Raw genomic sequence first — 17,558 nt, forward strand, 5'->3', positions numbered from 1 at the left:
GCCAGCGGATCCTTTGGCGACCACATAAATGCATTGCATTTATGTATTTATATGCCACTTTTCTTTCCTGTTGGGACTTAAAGCAGCTTACAGCATTGTTCTCCTCCTGTGTTTCTCTCAACAAAAAGCCTCGTCAGGCTGGGTCAGGCTGAGATGGGCCTAGGGATGCCAGTCCCCAGGCAGGACCTGGAGATCCTCTGGAATTGCAGCTCATCTCCAGACGAAAGAGATCAGTTTCCCTGGAGTAAATGGCTGCTTTGGAGGGAGGATTCCATAGCGTCATACAACACTGAGGCCCCTCCCTACACCAAATCCTGCATACTCCTGGCTCCACCACCAAAGTCTCCAAGTATTTCCCTACCCAGAGCTGGCAACCTTAGGCTGGCCCCAGGTCACCCCACAAGCTTCCATTACAGAAGGAGGAATTCAAACTGGTGTTGTCAAGGATTCTAATCTGACACTCTGTTCACGATCCATTATGCCTGATGTCTAATTTTAAAAAAAAATGCTGTTTCTCTATTAGAGAACAGTCTAACCCAGAGGTAGTCAAACTGCGGCCCTCCAGATGTCCATGGACTACAATTCCCAGAAGCCCCTGCCAGCATTCGCTGGCAGGGGCTTCTGGGAATTGTAGTCCATGGACATCTGGAGGGCCGCAGTTTGACTACCCCAATTCTTGGCAAGTTCCCCTTCACGAACTGGCCTCCGCCCAGCACTGACTCCCCCAAGGCTCTCCCTGGACTCCTACCACAAACTGACCTTGGAACAGTTTTTGTGCTAGGTTGACCCGCCAAGCCAAACACGGAGGGGAAAAGAGAGAAAGGCAGCCGACCAAAACGCCAGAACAGCACTTGGAAGCCGGTTCTGCTGCAAAAGAAATAAAGGCTGAAACATGTATGATGCTTTCCCCCATTTTCTTTATTTTTAAAAATGAGATATAAGAGTAATACGGAAAAGAAAAGGTTACATGTAACGATTCATGTTATTATTAAAAATACTATGTACTTCACAGTTATTAAACAGAAAGGTTTCCCCCAATGTCTTCCTCATTATAATCTTGAAGGTGGATATTTAGACAGTTATGAAAATATGGGCATGTAAAACTTTTCATTTTTCCATAATTTATACCATGTCTCTTCCCAGCAGTTCTTTTTTTTTTTTTGTCTCTCTTATACATTATTTCTATACCATGGGAATTGTAGTCCATAGACATCTGGAGAGCCACAGTTGTCCACCCCTGGATACTATCATAAAAACAACATACAGAAGAAGAAGAGTTGGTTCTTATATGCCACTTTTCTCTACCCAAGGGAGTCTCAAAGCAGCTTACATTCGCCTTCTCTTCCTCTCCCCACAACAGACACCCTGTGAGGGAGGTGAGGCTGAGAGAGCCCTGATATTTCTGAAGAAGAAGAAGAGTTCGTTCTTATATGCCACTTTTCTCTACCCGGAGGAGTCTCAAAGCAGCTTACAGTCGCCTTCCCTTTCCTCTCCCCACAACAGACCCCCTGTGAGGTGGGTGAGGCTGAGAGAGCCCTGATATTACTGAGGAAGAAGAAGAGTTGGTTCTTAGATGCCACTTTTCTCTACCCGAAGGAGTCTCAAAGTGGCTTACAGTCGCCTTCCCTTTCCTCTCCCCACAACAGACACCCTGTGAGGTGGGTGAGGCTGAGAGAGCCCTGATATTACTGAGGAAGAAGAAGAGTTGGTTCTTAGATGCCACTTTTCTCTACCCGAAGGAGTCTCAAAGTGGCTTACAGTCGCCTTCCCTTTCCTCTCCCCACAACAGACACCCTGTGAGGTGGGTGAGGCTGAGAGAGCCCTGATATTTCTGAAGAAGAAGAAGAGTTGGTTCTTATATGCCGCTTTTCTCCACCAGAAGGAGTCTCAAAGCAGCTTACAATCGCCTTCTCTTCCTCTCCCCACAACAGACACCCTGTGAGGGAGGGGAGGCTGAGAGAGCCCTGATATTTCTGAAGAAGAAGAGATGGTTTTTATATGCTGCTTTTCTCTACCCAAAGATATCTCAAATGCTGACTGACCAAGTCTGGCTGGGAAAAATAAAAAATTGTGCCACTCAACTTGACGGCGCAAAGCCTTTGGCATCGGACCCAACATTACTTACCTTGAGCCTTCAAGAGTAACACATAAATCCGTCTTAAGAGACGACAGGTGGACGTTCTGCTGCATCGGCACCTGGAAGGGAACTTACGGCAAGCTCTGCAGAAGTTCCGGGCTGCTTAACAGGAGGATACTTTCCTTTTCTTTTCTGGGTCACAGATCGGGTCTTACTTTGGCGCCGAACTCTGCCCCCTGGACATCGACCAAGATGGGCTGACCGATCATCTACTCGTTGGAGCCCCGTTTTTTCACATCCTTGGGGAAGAAGGAAAGGTTTACATTTATCGCTTTGATAACGAGGTACAGCCTCAGGGCTCATGTCCTTTCCCTGGCTACTCAGGGGGAGGGTTGGTGGCAAAAAGGGCTGTCAAATTGTAATGGACATACAGGGAGACCTCGTTGGAAATTTCAAGGCAAGAGGGGTTCGGAGGTGATTGTGCTGTTGCCTGCCTCTGCCTAGCAAACCTGGGCTGCCTTGAGGTCTCTCACCCAAATGCTAGCCTGGGCTGACTCTGCTTGGTGTAGCCTGAGCTGGGCTGGGAGGGTTAGAGTTTGCAAACGTAAAAATCTTAACGTGGTCCAACGTTCTCAACTTTGGTCTGCTTGTGGGGAACAAAGAAGCAGAGACTAGAAGCACGAGCCGTCCCTGGGACTCCTCAGGCCCTTGGGAAGGAACGAATGAATGAACCTGAAGCCGTCACAATATAAAACATCGACAGCGTAAACTAAGTACAAAGTATGCAATATCAAATACAATGCTGAGATGATGAAGAAGAGTTTAGGGTAGTTTGATTTATATACCGCCACACATGGCAATTGCCGTCTCGTGGCGGTTTACAATATAAAATAGTAAAAAAATCACAATAAAATCCATAATTCCCCCATAAGAATTACCAAACAATAAAGAGAACAATAAATGGCGGCATAAAATGCAAAAAGAATCTCTTAGTCCCAGCTCTACTATTCCAGCCTAGGAGTCTAGGCGTAACCTAAATAATATAAGCCTGGGGGTTGGTTTTTATATCCTGCTTTTCACCGCCGAAGGAGTTTCTAAGTGGCTTACAATTGTCTTCCCTTCCTCTCCCCACGGCAGACACCCTGTGAGGGAGGTGGGGCTGAGAGAGCTCCGAGAGAACTGGGGCTGGCCCAAGGTTGCCAAGCAGGCCTCATGTATCTCGAAGAGGCTTGCAGTTGCCCTTCCCTTCCTCTTCCCACAGCAGACCCCAGTGAGGTAGGTGGATCTGGGAGATCTGTGAAGCGAAGGCGGATGCTCCCCGTGGCTCAAAAGAGTGTGAGCATGGCTTAAATCCTCGATAGTCAACTGCAGTCCCTTTTTGTTGGATTGTTTCCAATGACAGGACCTGCTTACATTGCCTAGCCTGCGGGAAGGCCAACGAGACGGAACTGGCGCCATTTATTTTTAAATTATTACAATCTTATTCCAAATCTTATATAATTTATATACTATCTGTATGGATGTATTTTAAACCAGGGGTAGTCAACCTGTGGTCCTCCAGATGTTCATGGACTACAATTCCCATGAGCCCCTGCCAGCTTTGCTGGCAGGGGCTCATGGGAATTGTAGTCCATGAACATCTGGAGGACCACAGGTTGACTACCCCTGGTTTAAACGGTGCGAGCAGCCATAGGGAAGGGCAGCCTCTCAATGCAATAACCATAACAACAAGAGCAACAACAGTAAAGATTGCTCAGATTGACATTCTTCTGCTCTGTCTTTCCCCACCAGGCAAACCTCTTTGCTCTGGAGGGGCACTTAAGTGGCCAGCCGGCCGTGGCTTTTGCCAGTTTTGGGTTTGCCATGGCCAGCATTGGAGATGTGGACCGAAATGGCTATGGGGATGTGGCAATTGGCGCCCCCCTCGAAAATCACAAAGCGGACCCCAGCTCTTTTGGCAGTGTTTACATCTACAGTGGCCAGAAGGATGGGATACGGGACTCCTCATTCCAGGCAAGTGAGTTTTCTGACTTCACAGGACGGTGCAGCGTGTAAACTGGGAACGAGGGAACCTGACCCCTTTCCTTTGCTTTGTCCTTCGGGCTTTGTCCTTTTTGGCTTTTTTATTCTGCCTGTTTTGATTGCTGGTTTGTTTCTTTTTATGCTCACATGTTCCATGCCACTTCGGTGCCTTTTATATGCAATCACGGCGGGAAAACTCCCCACTCACTAGAGTGTTCATTTAATAAGAAAAATTCGGCACGCGGATACAGAAAATGGCGTAAAAATTAAGAATCATGGTTTTGATCTGCTCAAGGGAGCCACAGTAATGCACCCGGGGCTTTCAAGTCAAAAGGGGAGAGTTGTAAAATTCAGGAACGTGTTTCATTTCTGAATGAAAATGTTTGCTTACAAGGCCAGAAATTACCCATCAGAGAGAACACAGCTTCTTTGGTGTATTTTGAAAAGAGATCAGTCCAGAACAAGGATTCATGCAGAGGTACAACAGGCACCCTCCCTTGGGTAAACGAGCCTGTCACATCTGATAACGCCAGAGCAGAATTACCCAGTCAGTCAGTCAGTCAGTCAGTCAGTCAGTCAGTCAGTCAGTCAGTCAGTCAGTCAGTCAGAAGTTTATTGTTTGTGTTATGTTTGTATTATTTGTATGTGTGTTTATGTTGTTTTTTGTTCATTGGGGATGTTGTTATTTGTACATGAATAAGCACAGTGTTTTAAAAGAAAGTTGATTGCATGTGGCCACAGGCCATTACAATTTTCCAGTCCAAACATTCATAATTACAGCTATCACACATATATATATATATATATAAATTTTAAATAAAATGATCGCCATAGTAATTAAATATTGTTAAAAAGAAGAGAAGGCAAAGAGTTACATTCTGTTGTATCTGAGGATACAAAATCTCATACCTCGAATAAAACTGGGTTGGCCTTAAAGGTGCCGCCGGACCCAAATTTGTTCAACAGCACATTATAGACTGAGTTTAATTCGTATCTTGTGCACTCTCGACTCAGTTGGCCCTTACTATTCTTGCGGCCAAAGCAAAGCGTGGTGCATCATAAGCAATTAAAAACTCCTCATCAGGCAAAAACATAGCAGTTTTATTCACATTTTAGCCTTAGGTTCTGCAACTAATGGACAAAAGAAAATATAGTGGGTTTCACCCTCAGGAAGAGATTCTCCACAAGCACAGTACCTCAAATACGTAGGCGTATGTGTATAATGACCAGTGAAAAGAAGAAGAGCTGGTTTTTACACCCCGCTTTTCTCTACCCGAAGGAGTCTCAAAGCAGCTCACAATCGCCTCCCCTTTCATCTCCCCACAACAGACACCCTGTGAGGGAGATGAGCCTGAAAGAGCCCTGCTCAGTCAGAACAGCTTTCTCAGTGCTGTGGGGAGCCCAAGGTCATCCAGATGGCTGCATGCGGGGGAGTGGGAAATTAAACAAGGCAGCAAAGAATTACTACAAATACACATACCTCCAATATGTATAATATGTATACATAAATATATATCTAAACTTCTATATATCAGTATCAGTGAATATTAATATCAGTGAATATTAAAGCCTTACCTTATATTACTATTTTAGTATCAATAGGCCACTGGCTCAAAGGTACTGGGGAATGTTAGTCAAAGACCATTCCCAAAAGTTTAGGGCTGCTAACTGAATATAAATCAATAATCCTACCAGAGCCCGTGGTACCTTGATACTAAAATAGTAATATTAAAGGTAAAGGTAAAGATATCCCCTGTGCAAGCACCGAGTCATGTCTGACCCTTGGGGTGACGCCCTCCAGCGTTTTCTTGGCAGACTCAATACGGGGTGGTTTGCCAGTGCCTTCCCCAGTCATTACCGTTTACCCCCCAGCAAGCTGGGTACTCATTTTACCGACCTCGGAAGGATGGAAGGCTGAGTCAGCCTTGAGCCAGCTGCTGGTATTGAACTCCCAGCCTCATGGGCAAAGCTTTCAGACGGCTGCCTTACCACTCTGCGCCACAAGAGGCTCATTAAAATAGTAATATTAGGTAAGGCTTTAATATTCACTGTGGTTTATCAATATGGATTCAAATATTGATAAATAGAAGTTTAGTTATATATTTATGTTGTTAATTTTGTAGGAAAGGCAGTAGGATTTTCCCACTTTTTTCCCCACAACAAACTGATATTGGAGGTATATGTATTTGTAGTAATTCTTTGCTGCCTTGTTTAATGGACCAATATGGATAGTAATTTGTACATTTTGAATTTAGGATTGGAGAACCACTGAAGAAGTCACTGAAAACAGAAATTATCTAGAAGCTATCATGGTTGTTTCTTCTTGTATATCAAAGAAATTGTAAAAGATATTGTATTAGAATTCAATATATACATTGTCTCTAGAGCCACTTGTGGCGCAGAGTGGTAAGGCAGCAGACATGCAGTCTGAAAGCTCTGCCCATGAGGCTGGGAGTTGAATCCCAGCAGCCGGCTCAAGGTTGACTCAGCCTTCCATCCTTCTGAGGAAGGTAAAATGAGTACCCAACTTGCTGGGGGGTAAACGGTAATGACTGGGGAAGGCACTGGCAAACCACCCCGTATTGAGTCTGCCATTAAACGCTAGAGGGCGTCACCCCAAGGATCAGACATGACCCGGTGCTTGCACAGGGGATACCTTTACCTTTACCTTTTTATATACATTGTCACAAGTATATTGCCCTGGAAAGGTTCCTTGTTTTTCTGTTCAAATCCTGGCTCATTAACGAAACCCAACAGATTGCCTTGGGTGCAACCCCCGTGTGAACATAAAATAAACCCCCTTGTATCTTGCCTTGAAGGACAGGGCTCAGATCTATCTGTCATCACAACTAAACTGTAAAGTAGGTCAGGGGGAGCGAGAATGACAGGCCCAACATCCTCCAGTAAGCTTGACGCTTGAGGCAGGATTCGAACCTGAGACTCCGTCCATCATTTTAACCGCGGCAACATAATAGGGCAGTACGTAGAAAGCTTAAATGTGGAAAGGGATCCTGGATGAAAGCGAAAGCTAGGAAGGATGCATCCCATCTAGGGGAAGGGGAGGAGGGTCTGATACGTCATTCCGCTTCTCCTCCCAGAGGATAACAGCTGCTCAGGTTGGTCCAGGCCTCATGCATTTCGGAAGATCCGTGGCTGGCGGTCTGGACTTCACGGAGGACGGTCTCCCAGACATCACCGTGGGATCGCTGGGCAGAGTCACCTTGCTTCGGTAGGTAGGAGCCGCGCCCTCTCAAGCCAAGCATGGCCGAGCTGTCATCCGAGATGACCACTTCCTTCAAAAGCCCAAAAGAGGTGCCATCTGCTAATATGTCAGATCATAAAATTCAGATTAGTGTGTGAACTTAGGGACCCCCCCCTTTCCCCTGCTTCCTGGCTGCTGCCCTCTCGACTTCTCTCCGTCCAGGCATGCACGCTTGTCCTCTATGCGACTGAGGGTTGCCAACCTGATCACCAGATTACAAAGATCCATTTGCCCGGCCAAAATGGGTGCTTTGGAGAGTGTGTTCCGCTTCCCGCTCTCCCCTCCCCAATACCTGCCCTCCCCAAGCACCACTCCCAAATCCCAGGAGTTCCCCAGGCCAGAGGTGGCAGCCCTAAGGGGAACTCCCATGCAAAGAGCTGGCCCAACAGGAGGCAGTCCTGGCATCAGGAGCAGGGTCGAGGAAACAGGAAACAGGGATGCTCTCCCCACCTGCTCCTTCACTGACTGTTGCTGCTGCTGCCACTGCAGAGGGTGGCAGCCTGGAACCAGCCTGGTTGGCTATTCGTTCTTATAATCCTAGGCATCTTCAGGATGTTCTTATTCATAGCATATCCAAAAAAATGCAGTATTGATGTCTAAACATTCATGGCATGGGAAAGTGTTTCAGTTGAATGAGGGGAACCAGTAGCAAGTTCTGGCTTGCAGTGGTTCTGCCCACTTTCTGACAAAGGCACCACGTTGGGGAACCCAGTTGTACAGCTCTGCTGGGCTCCTGTTTGGTTTTGCCGCAAGAGACAGGAAACTGCTGCCCCTCTGGAAGCATTCCGATCGTTCCTCAGCACCTCTTCTCCCCGAAAAGCCTTCTCAAAACCGGCGTTTCCTCCTAGCTCCCGACCGGTTCTTCGACTGGATGCCATCATGCAATTCACCCCGGAGAGAATATCCGATTTCTACAACAGCAGCACCGTTGTCGCTAAATTATGCTTCCGTAGGACTTTCCCTCTGGAGACAGCCCAGCCAGGTAATGAAAACGCAGGTGACAAATTAATCAAGCAGCTGCCAGCCCTTGTTTGCATCAAGGGATCCAGGGACCGAAGGGTAGAGAGATGTAATGATTCTGTGCTGGGATGCAGGGAACCAAGTCGCAGCGTCCCCCGTGCTCAGGTAACTCCTGTAAAGTTATGCTTCTTTATTGCTCTAGCAAAAAATGGTTACCTGAAGGGGCCCACATCTCCTTTGGCCGTTTAAGGAGAATCCTGGCTATGCATCAAGGCTGATTTGATTTCTGCTACTGCTCCACTCTCCTAGGAATGCAACATCTAATCATTCGCTTCACTGTGGACTTGGATGTCGAGGTGGAAAAGAAGAGGGTGCAGTTTGAGGACCACACGACCACCCTCAGTCGGGGGGTCGCCTTCCCTGAGCATCCGTGTGCTGAAGTGCAGTTGTACGTTCTGGTAAGCGCAGAAAGAAGAGTTAGTTCTTATATGCCGCTTTTATCTACCCAAAGGAGTCTAAAGCGGCTTACAGGAGGGTGTGCTGCACACCAAGAGTGCCTGTGCCTGAAGAGCCGGGAAGGGGGGGGGGGAGATTTTCCAGATAACAAGCAGTGCTTGAGCTCAGCCTTTGTCACAAATACAGATTCCCATGCAGAATCTCCGTACTCAGAGACAAGCTAGCTCCATGGAGCTACGCGAAGCAGTCGTGGTTTCCTGTATGAGTTTCCAGAGGCATCAGGGTGACTGAATGAGGGGTTAAACCTGGGCCCATACAGGAGGCTGAACACAGAGGAGGCAGTCTAGACTGCCCTCCTTCTAGGGTAGCCAGCTCTGGATTGGGGAATACTTGGGAGATGCTGGGGGTGGAGCTTGAGGTGGGCGGGGTTTAGGGAGAGGTAGGACTAGAGTGGGTACAATGCCATGGAGCTCACCTACCATAGTGGCCCTTTTCTCCAGGGGAACTGATCTCTGTTTCGCTTGTAATACCAGGCAATCTCCAGCCACCCATTAGAGCAGGAGTGGCCAAACTGTGGCAATACAGATGTCCATGGACTACAATTCCCATGAGCCCCGGCTCTGATTAGAGCCCACTGCTCTTAACCATGACACCACAGGAGCTTCAGTATGCAGGTTTTAGGGCTGTTTAGAAGGCTCATTTCTTCCTTGATTTAAGGCTGCATGTTAATATCCAGCATTGTCTGCTACTGTATGAAGAGGACACAAGCAGAACAGGAATCACAAATCAGGGAGCTTGGATGAATGGCTATTTCTCCGCTTGCTTGTGGCTTATGATTTCTATATGAGGATTTTAATTCACTCAGAAGGATTGTGAAATGGAAAAATAGACGGTATTGGCACAGTGTAAAATCGCCAGCCCTTCCTTTATGAAGCAGCCCTTACTGGGTGACCTTGGGCTCGCCACAGCACTGATAAAACTGTTCTGACCAAGCAGTGATATCAGGGCTCTCTCAGCCTCACCCTCCTCACAGGGTGACTGGAAGGCGACTGTAAGCCGCTTTGAGCCTCCTTCAGGTAGGGAAAAGCGGCATATAAGAACCAACTCTTCTTCAGTAATCTCAGGGCTCTCTCAGCCTCCCTTCCCTCACAGGGTGACTGTTATGGGGAGAGGAAAGGGAAGGCGACTGTAAGCCGCTTTGAGCCTCCTTCAGGTAGGGAAAAGCGGCATATAAGAACCAACTCTTCTTCTTCTTGTTCTTACTTTATGAAGCACACATGCATTACACTTTGATCAATTTTAGGTAGCTGTGCATTGTGTTTTGTCTTTACCCCCTGGAGGGTGGCACACCTAAGCATTTCAGCCCTGTGAAGGCAGTGTTTTGATTTTTAAATGCTTTGCTGTGGGAAAACTCCATGCAAGCTGAAAACTAGGTCAACAGGGAAGAAGGTCCAGGCCATTTCCACTTGCAGGGAGTACCAGGAGAATGTTTCCTCCCCCTCTGCCATCTGAAATGGTTCTTTCCATTCTGTCAATTCCTTCTCCTGCATGTGTAGATGAGGTCTAAATGAAGACAGATACTTCAAAATTACATGGGTGTGTGTCAAATCGAACTTTATTAGGGTTGGCGTGTTTGGCCTGCGTGTCTGCTCCCTTATCAACGTCTATATTTAGAAACCAGTGGGGTTTATCCTCCGTAGGTAGCTGACTTGTAAGAGAGCCAGGAAACTTAACCAGCTCTCAGAGGAGTGGAAAGCAATCAGGCCCTTTGCCCTACCTCTTTACAGACTGTAACTTTTGTTTTGGTTGATTTATATTCCAGCCATGTAGCAATAATTGCTTCTCCAGCGTTGCTGTCAGACTCAACTACGGGCTTCACAGCTCCAGCGAGGACTTGAACGAGCCCGTGCCTATCCTTGATATATATCGGAAATCGGAGAAGTCTTTCCAGGTAAATATGCCGTTTCGAAGTGCTAATGGAGATTAACAAAACAGACTCAGAGTCCAGTGGCACCTTTAAGACCAGGGGTAGTCAAACTGTGGCCCTCCAGATGTCAATGGACTACAATTCCCAGGAGCCCCCTGCCAGCATTCGCTGGCAGGGGGCTCCTGGGAATTGTAGTCCATGGACATCTGGAGGGCCGCAGTTTGACTACCCCTGTTTAAGACCAACAAAGATTTATTCAAGGCGTGAGCTTTCGAGTGCAAGCTCACGCCTTGAATAAATCTTTGTTGGTCTTAAAGGTGCCACTGGATTCTGAGTCTGTTTTGTTATGCTGCTTCAGACCAACACGGCGACCCACTTGAATCTATCTTGATGGAGATTGGCATATCTGTGTGGCATGAAAAGTGAGGTTCGGCTTGGCTCCCATTTACGGTTTTCTGGCTGGGAACATTGTATAATGCAGTACGATACAAGATAGATTCAGATTCGTCTTGATTGTCCTCTCCCCCTCCTCCTCTGATTCTTAAAATAGGTTTCCCCGTCTCCTTCTCATCTAAATCTTAACGATACTAATATTTAGAAAGGTTCATTGCTATGTCACCGCAATGCCAATATGTTCATCTTTACTACTTATTCCATTATACATTTCATGAGCTCTACGAATCCACATCAGCTTTTGGACAAAGACATTATTCAGAATAATGGGAAGACGACTGTAAGCCGCTTTGAGCCTCCTTCGGGTAGGGAAAAGCGGCATATAAGAACCAATTCTTCTTCTTCTAACAATAACAATAACAATAACAATAACAATAACAATAACAATAACAATAACAATAACAATAACAATAACAATAACAATAACAATAACAATAACAATAACAATAACAATAACAATAACAATAACAATAACAATAACAATAACAATAACAATAACAATAATTCAGTTTTCTGCCTGTTGTTGCTGCCCTCTGAGCCCTGCTTGGGGCATCCAAGCCACTGCTGAAGCACTCAATAGGTTTGGCATCCTCTTTCTTTCCCTTCCATCTGCCTTGCCTTCTCTGGGGAGGGGAAGCGAGGGGCTGATGGACTGAACTGAGTACCCAGCAAGGCAGGGCTTCCTTCTGTCCATCATTTCCCTCCTGCTCCAGGTCTCAGCGTGAGTAGGAAGCACAGGAAGGTTCAGAGTCAGAGCAGAAAAGTTGGCTATTGTTCCTCTCACAGCTCTGCAGGAGAGGGAATTCTGGGAAGGGCAGTTTCTTGCACCCCACTTTTCACTAGCCAAAGGGGTCCCAAAGCAGCTCACAAACACCTTTCCCTTCCTCTCCCCGCAACAAGACACCCTGTGAGGTTGGTGGGGTTGAGAGTTCTGAGAGAACTGCTCTATGGGAACAGCTCTGCAAGAACTGCAACTGGTCCAAGATCACCCAGCTGGCTGCATGTGGAGGAGCAAAGATCAATCCTGGCCGTCCAGATTAAAGGCCACTGCTCTAAAGAAGAAATGTTTTTTCTTCCTCTCCCCCCCCTGCTTTTCACTACCCAAAGTTGTCTGAAAGCAGCTTAGAAACACCTCCCCTGTGAGGAAGGTGGGGCTGAGAGTTCTGAGAGAGCTGCTCTGCAAGAACAGCTCTGCAAGAATTGTGACCGGCCGAAGACTATCCAGGACTCCAGCTCAGTTTTCCAGATTAGCACCCACAGCTCTTAACTACTACACCCTGCTGGTTCTCAACCACTCTGTCTTCCGTCAGGGGAAAGAATGAGCAGCATGCCATCTCATTGGCTTTGAACCCTTCTCTATCAAGTCTTGGCAAAAGATACTTTTTACAGCTTCTCTCCCACACAGTGAGGATAAACCTTCCCTCTTCCTCCCACCCCATTCTTGTCATTTCAGTTGCCTTATAAGGATGACTGCAGTAACAAGACCGTCTGCGATCCACGCTTGACCTTGGCTGCTCACACCGAGTGAGTCTGTTGTACCAGTGAGTCTGTTGTACGGGGAAGAAATGGAAGGTCTGAAGAGCAAACCAGGCAGAGGTTTAACCCTCCCCTGCCCACGCATACGACCACCGTCTTCTTGAATTCAGAAGGTCCACTGCAGCAGATGTCGTCTCCCACAAGCAAGGGTTATAAAAACACCAGCGCCTGGGAAATGCCACAAGGGGATTTTTTTTTGCATCCTCCTCTTTCCCCAAGTAATTCAAGAAGAAGAGTTGGTTCTTATATGCCGCTTTTCAGGCTCAAAGCAGTTTACAATCCCCTTCCCTTTCCTCTCCCCACAACAGTCAGCCTGGGAGGGAGGTGAGGCTGAGAGAGCCCTGATATCACTGCCCGGTCAGAACAGTTTTATTAGTGCCGTGGCGAGCCTAAGGTCACCCAGCTGGCTGCAGGTGGGGGAGTGCAGAATCGAACCCGGCGTGCCAGATTAGAAGTCTGCACTCCTAACCACTACACCAAACTGGCTCTCAAGGGATCCAACATAGTTCCCTCCCTTCACTTTATCCACAAAACCATGGGGGGGGGGTTCGGTGAATCAGACTCACTACAAAATTTGTGTGCCACCCATGAGGACGTTCTGTCCTACACCCACCTGGAATTCCATGCTTCGGACTTGATTCCCATGTGCACAACGGATTGATTTGGATTGGGACCCTGGTGAACACAGGGTAGGGGGATTAATATTTTCCTCCTGTGCTATTCCCCCAACCTGAAATTATCTTGGGCAGCTGCTACTTGTTCCCTCTTTTGGGGAAACTTACATCTACTGGTAGCCATGCAGGTTTCCTGGGTAGGGCAAGTAGATGTTTTTCTTTTTTCCTGTACTTTTTACTACTTCGGGTCTCAAAGCAGCTTACAATCACCTTCCTTCCTATCCCCACAAACAGACCCCTTGTGAGGTAGGTGAGGGTGAGAGAGCTCTGGGAGAACTGTCACTGGCCCAAGGTCACCCAGCTAGCTTCACATGTCTCAAAGCGGCTTATAATCACCTACCCTTCCTCTGCCCACAACTGACCACCTGTGAGGCAGGTGAGCTATGACTGTCCCAAGGTCACCCAGCTGGCTGCAGGTGGAGGAGCAGGGAATCAAACCCAGTTCTCCAGATGAGAAGTTGCCGCTCTTAACCATTATACCACAGTGGCTCCCAAACTGGTTGTTAACCATTACTCCGCCCTGGGATAGTCCAGACTAGCTGAATCTCATTGAATCTAAGAAGCTAAGCAGAGATAGGAAAGCCCCAGAGGAATAGAGTCAGCCTTAATTGCAGATTTAAAATGCTCAGGGTTCCCTCTGAGAATTACCTGGCATTATTTGCTGGCTTTCCTGCCTCCCAAAGGATCCTGGCCAACATAAATGAAGCTTGGTCTGACAGGGAGGTGAGTGGCAGGCCCAGGAACAGACCTGGCCTAAGTACCAGCAGAAGGTGCCCTCGATTCTGACATGCACCATCTACTTTCCACATCCTTACAGGAAGGAGCTGGTGGTTGGGGCCACCAAGGAGCTGACCATGGACCTCCACCTGGCGAACACTGGTGACAACTCCTACCTCACAGCTCTGGTTTTGGAATACCCAGAGAACCTGTGTTTTAAAAAGATCCAAGAAGTGAGTCACTAATTTTGTTATATGTGGATTTATATCCCGCACCTATACCTAAAGTTCTCAGGGGAGGGGGGGATTACTAATGGCTCAAACAAGATAAAATAAAGTAAAATGCATTAGAACATTTAAAGTATAAACCCTTTTCCCCCTCTGAACCTGGCAGGATAGCAATCAGATGAAACTAGACGTCAGAAGCCTGGGTGAAGAGGTGTGTTTTCACCAGGAGTCATATAATGTAGGAACCTGGTGAATCACCAGAGGGAGGCTCTGGCAAAATCTGGGGGCCACCATAGGGAAGGCCCTTCAGCATGTCATGGTCCCAAGCCTCTGAGATATGGGACTGTAAGAAGGCTCTTTCCTTGAGATCTCAGTACTTGGGCAGGTCTGCGTGGGAAAAGGTGCTCTTTCAAATAACCAGGGCCCCAACCGTTTAGGGCCAAGCACTCTTTTGTAACTCTAATGTAATCAGAAAACCAGTTGCATCACCACAATTGAGCCAGGGTTCCTAGTAGGAGAGTGGGTAGAATTAACAGGAAGGAAGGTAGGGTGGGGATCCAGCGAAGCATCAGCTATGACAGCTAGGCAGGTAGGCCCTCTGACGGCTGGCCTGATTTTGTTTGTGATAGCCACAAAACCTAAATGGAGCCTCTGTGTACAGAAGCAGTGTACCTGAGTACCAAATGCTAAAGACGGTCACTTTCAGAGCCGGCTTGTGAGCTTCATTGAGAACATGGCACTGGGAGACAGAATAGGGACCTTCTCAGTCTGATCCAACAAGGCAATTTGAAAAACAGATATGCAAGTAAGATGTGAGAGAGACAGGTGGAAATATTTGTATCTTTAATGCCCTTCCCTCCACCTTTCCTGTAGTACTCCAACCCTTCTTCAGATGGGGTGCTGTCAGAGGACAGGGTAAGCTAATTCATGCTTTTGGTGGTCCACTGGGATCTGCTAGGGAAGGTCTGCCCTTCACCTCCCGGGTAAAAGCAACATCAAGCTTTACTGGCTGGTAAGGCTGATGTTTGGCAATGCAAGAGCCTGGGAAGGGGGACGTTGTTTTTGTGACATTCCGGTTTGAATCCTGCTGTCCATATCTTGGCAGCTTTCTTCTGCCACGATCCACTGTGAAGCCCCTAAACCAACCAAGCCTCAGTTCTCCTCTCTGAACTGCAAGATTGGACATCCTGTGTTCAAGTCTACGGTGAGTCACGTGAAGAATGCATTAAAGATTTTATTCCTTCAGGCAATAACAACTGTCATTTAAGAAGGGTGTTCAACACCTTTCCTTGACGGTTGGCTGGTATATCCTAACACCACGTGTTTTCCTTGTACTGTGACGTTATGGAATGTTCACAAATACTCTGCCCGGGAATGAAACACTCAGCAGGAGAAATAAACAGCAAAAAGGCCAGTTTGGATGGGAAAACACCTCACAGGTGCCTGAAGGATAGGAGGCACAGTGCATGTTGCCAACAGCAGAGCTAAGAAATGGAAATGTGATTTCTCCTCTGAACTGCAAAGCTGATCAGGATGAGAGTCCCAGGAAAACTTGCATTGGACTGAGAAGCATCTTGAGGGAAGAGATTTAGAGGAGGGGGCAGTAGTAAGGGCCCTTTGGTTAAGCAAAACCCTTAGGCAGACCCTAAGGGGATAAGAGGGCTGGGAACTGCAGGTCTGAAAGAGCAGCGTACTTGTGAGAAACGAGTGTGAATATTCCTAGATATCACGGCAGTCCCCGAGAGAAGATGCATGCCTGGATTTTATACAATAGTTTGAACCAAACAGGCCACTTTTGACTGCAAAGTGCCAACAGTCAGCCAGCCAAATATTTGCCTCAAAGACTGCCTGGCAGAATTTTAAAATGCATAAGCTTAGTGGAGCATTTTTACGGATGCTCAACTGACCTCTTTGCTCTTTTACACCGCAGGCAAATTTTTCCGTGATCTGGCAATTAGAGGAAAGAAAGTTCCCCAGCCATCCTCCAAGTATCACTGTCAACCTCAGCAAGTAAATAAAACTTTTGTTCTTGATTGCCGGCGCAAACCACACTTGTTAACCAAAATATCTTTAATTATTAATCTGGCTGGCCAAGAAAGGCACGCTGGGCAATGCTTACACACAATGCTTCAAAAGTACTGCTGTAACTGTGCTGCAAAATAATTCTGGTACATTTTAGCCAAAAAAACAGAGGGTCTCGGCCCCTGAAAGTCAAGGTCAACGATATCGTTGTGCAAGGAGGACAATCTGAAGGGAGCTTTGATGTTCAAAAGCTTAAACCCCTAAAATCTTGTTGGTCTTGAAGATGCTACTGGATTCAAATTTAAGTGTTCTGAAAAGTGAATGGCGGGTGTCAGACCAAAATAGCACCAGCCAGTTGTCAAATCCCACCTCCTTGACCTCTTGAGCTGGTAACCGGGGACTGCAAAAGGAAGAGGTCTGATCTGGCTTAGAGCAGTGGTCCCCAACCCCCGGTCCGGGGACCGGGACCGGTCCGTAGATCAGTCGGTACCGGGCCGCATCTCCTCCCCATCCTCCTCCCTGGCTGTTGCTTTGGGGGCTGCCCTTCCACTCTGTTGCTGGCTCACCTTTGGTGCTCTCCAGCGGCTGCCATGGCTGGGGCTCCCCCTTGGCGTGGCACTGCACAGCTGCTGCTGGCAGCAGGAAATCAGGGGCACCGGCAGGAAAGCAAGTGGAGCAGGGGCTCAGGCAGCGATGTCCCTTGGCAAAAGACTGCCCCCCCCCAGGGCCTCAGTAAAATTGTCATGCGTTGACCGGTCCCCAGTGATTAAAAGGTTGGGGACCACTGGCTTATAGAATACTAGTTTGCTGGCTTTAAAGATTAAATCATTTATGGAGTTGTGTGCTTGTGTGTGCAGTCCCTCAGCTACAAGCTGGGGAGGCCTGCATGGCCCAGGCTAGCTCAGTCTCACCAGACCTTGGAAGCTAAGCTCGGTCAGTCCTAGTTAACACTAGAATGGGAGAGCGCCAAGGAGTCCGGAACTGCTATGCAGAGGCAAGTGATGGCAAAGGGGCTTGTCTCTTGCCTTGAAATCCCCAGGAGTCAGCCGTGACTTGACAGCACATTCCCACAAGCAACGAGAGGCTTAAAGAGAAATGCTACTGACGCTTCATTTATTTCGACAGCATCAACCCAAACAGCAAGTCCCTGATAGAAGAGCATTTCTTCAACGTGAAATATGCCTTCACCACTTTCCTCAGCAGGTAAATGGCCTCAAACAACTCC

The 17,558-nt window shown here is 47.5% G+C and overlaps 1 protein-coding gene across 3 annotated transcripts in view; it reads left to right on the forward strand.

The window, feature by feature from the left end:
- ITGAE (integrin subunit alpha E) overlaps positions 1-17,558 on the forward strand; it is a 52,052-nt gene that overhangs the window by 23,155 nt on the left and 11,339 nt on the right. For all 3 annotated transcript variants that reach the window (XM_077311422.1, XM_077311423.1, XM_077311424.1), the window contains exons 15-26: positions 2,281-2,421; positions 3,869-4,090; positions 7,198-7,328; positions 8,210-8,343; positions 8,631-8,779; positions 10,600-10,728; positions 12,611-12,681; positions 14,185-14,317; positions 15,185-15,226; positions 15,417-15,515; positions 16,242-16,321; positions 17,459-17,536. In XM_077311422.1, the coding sequence (XP_077167537.1) occupies positions 2,281-2,421; positions 3,869-4,090; positions 7,198-7,328; positions 8,210-8,343; positions 8,631-8,779; positions 10,600-10,728; positions 12,611-12,681; positions 14,185-14,317; positions 15,185-15,226; positions 15,417-15,515; positions 16,242-16,321; positions 17,459-17,536 (1,409 nt within the window). The remainder of the gene's footprint in view (positions 1-2,280; positions 2,422-3,868; positions 4,091-7,197; positions 7,329-8,209; positions 8,344-8,630; positions 8,780-10,599; positions 10,729-12,610; positions 12,682-14,184; positions 14,318-15,184; positions 15,227-15,416; positions 15,516-16,241; positions 16,322-17,458; positions 17,537-17,558) is intronic.

This window comes from Paroedura picta, chromosome 15, assembly GCF_049243985.1.
Source record: "Paroedura picta isolate Pp20150507F chromosome 15, Ppicta_v3.0, whole genome shotgun sequence".
In the NCBI taxonomy this organism is placed as follows: domain Eukaryota; kingdom Metazoa; phylum Chordata; class Lepidosauria; order Squamata; family Gekkonidae; genus Paroedura; species Paroedura picta.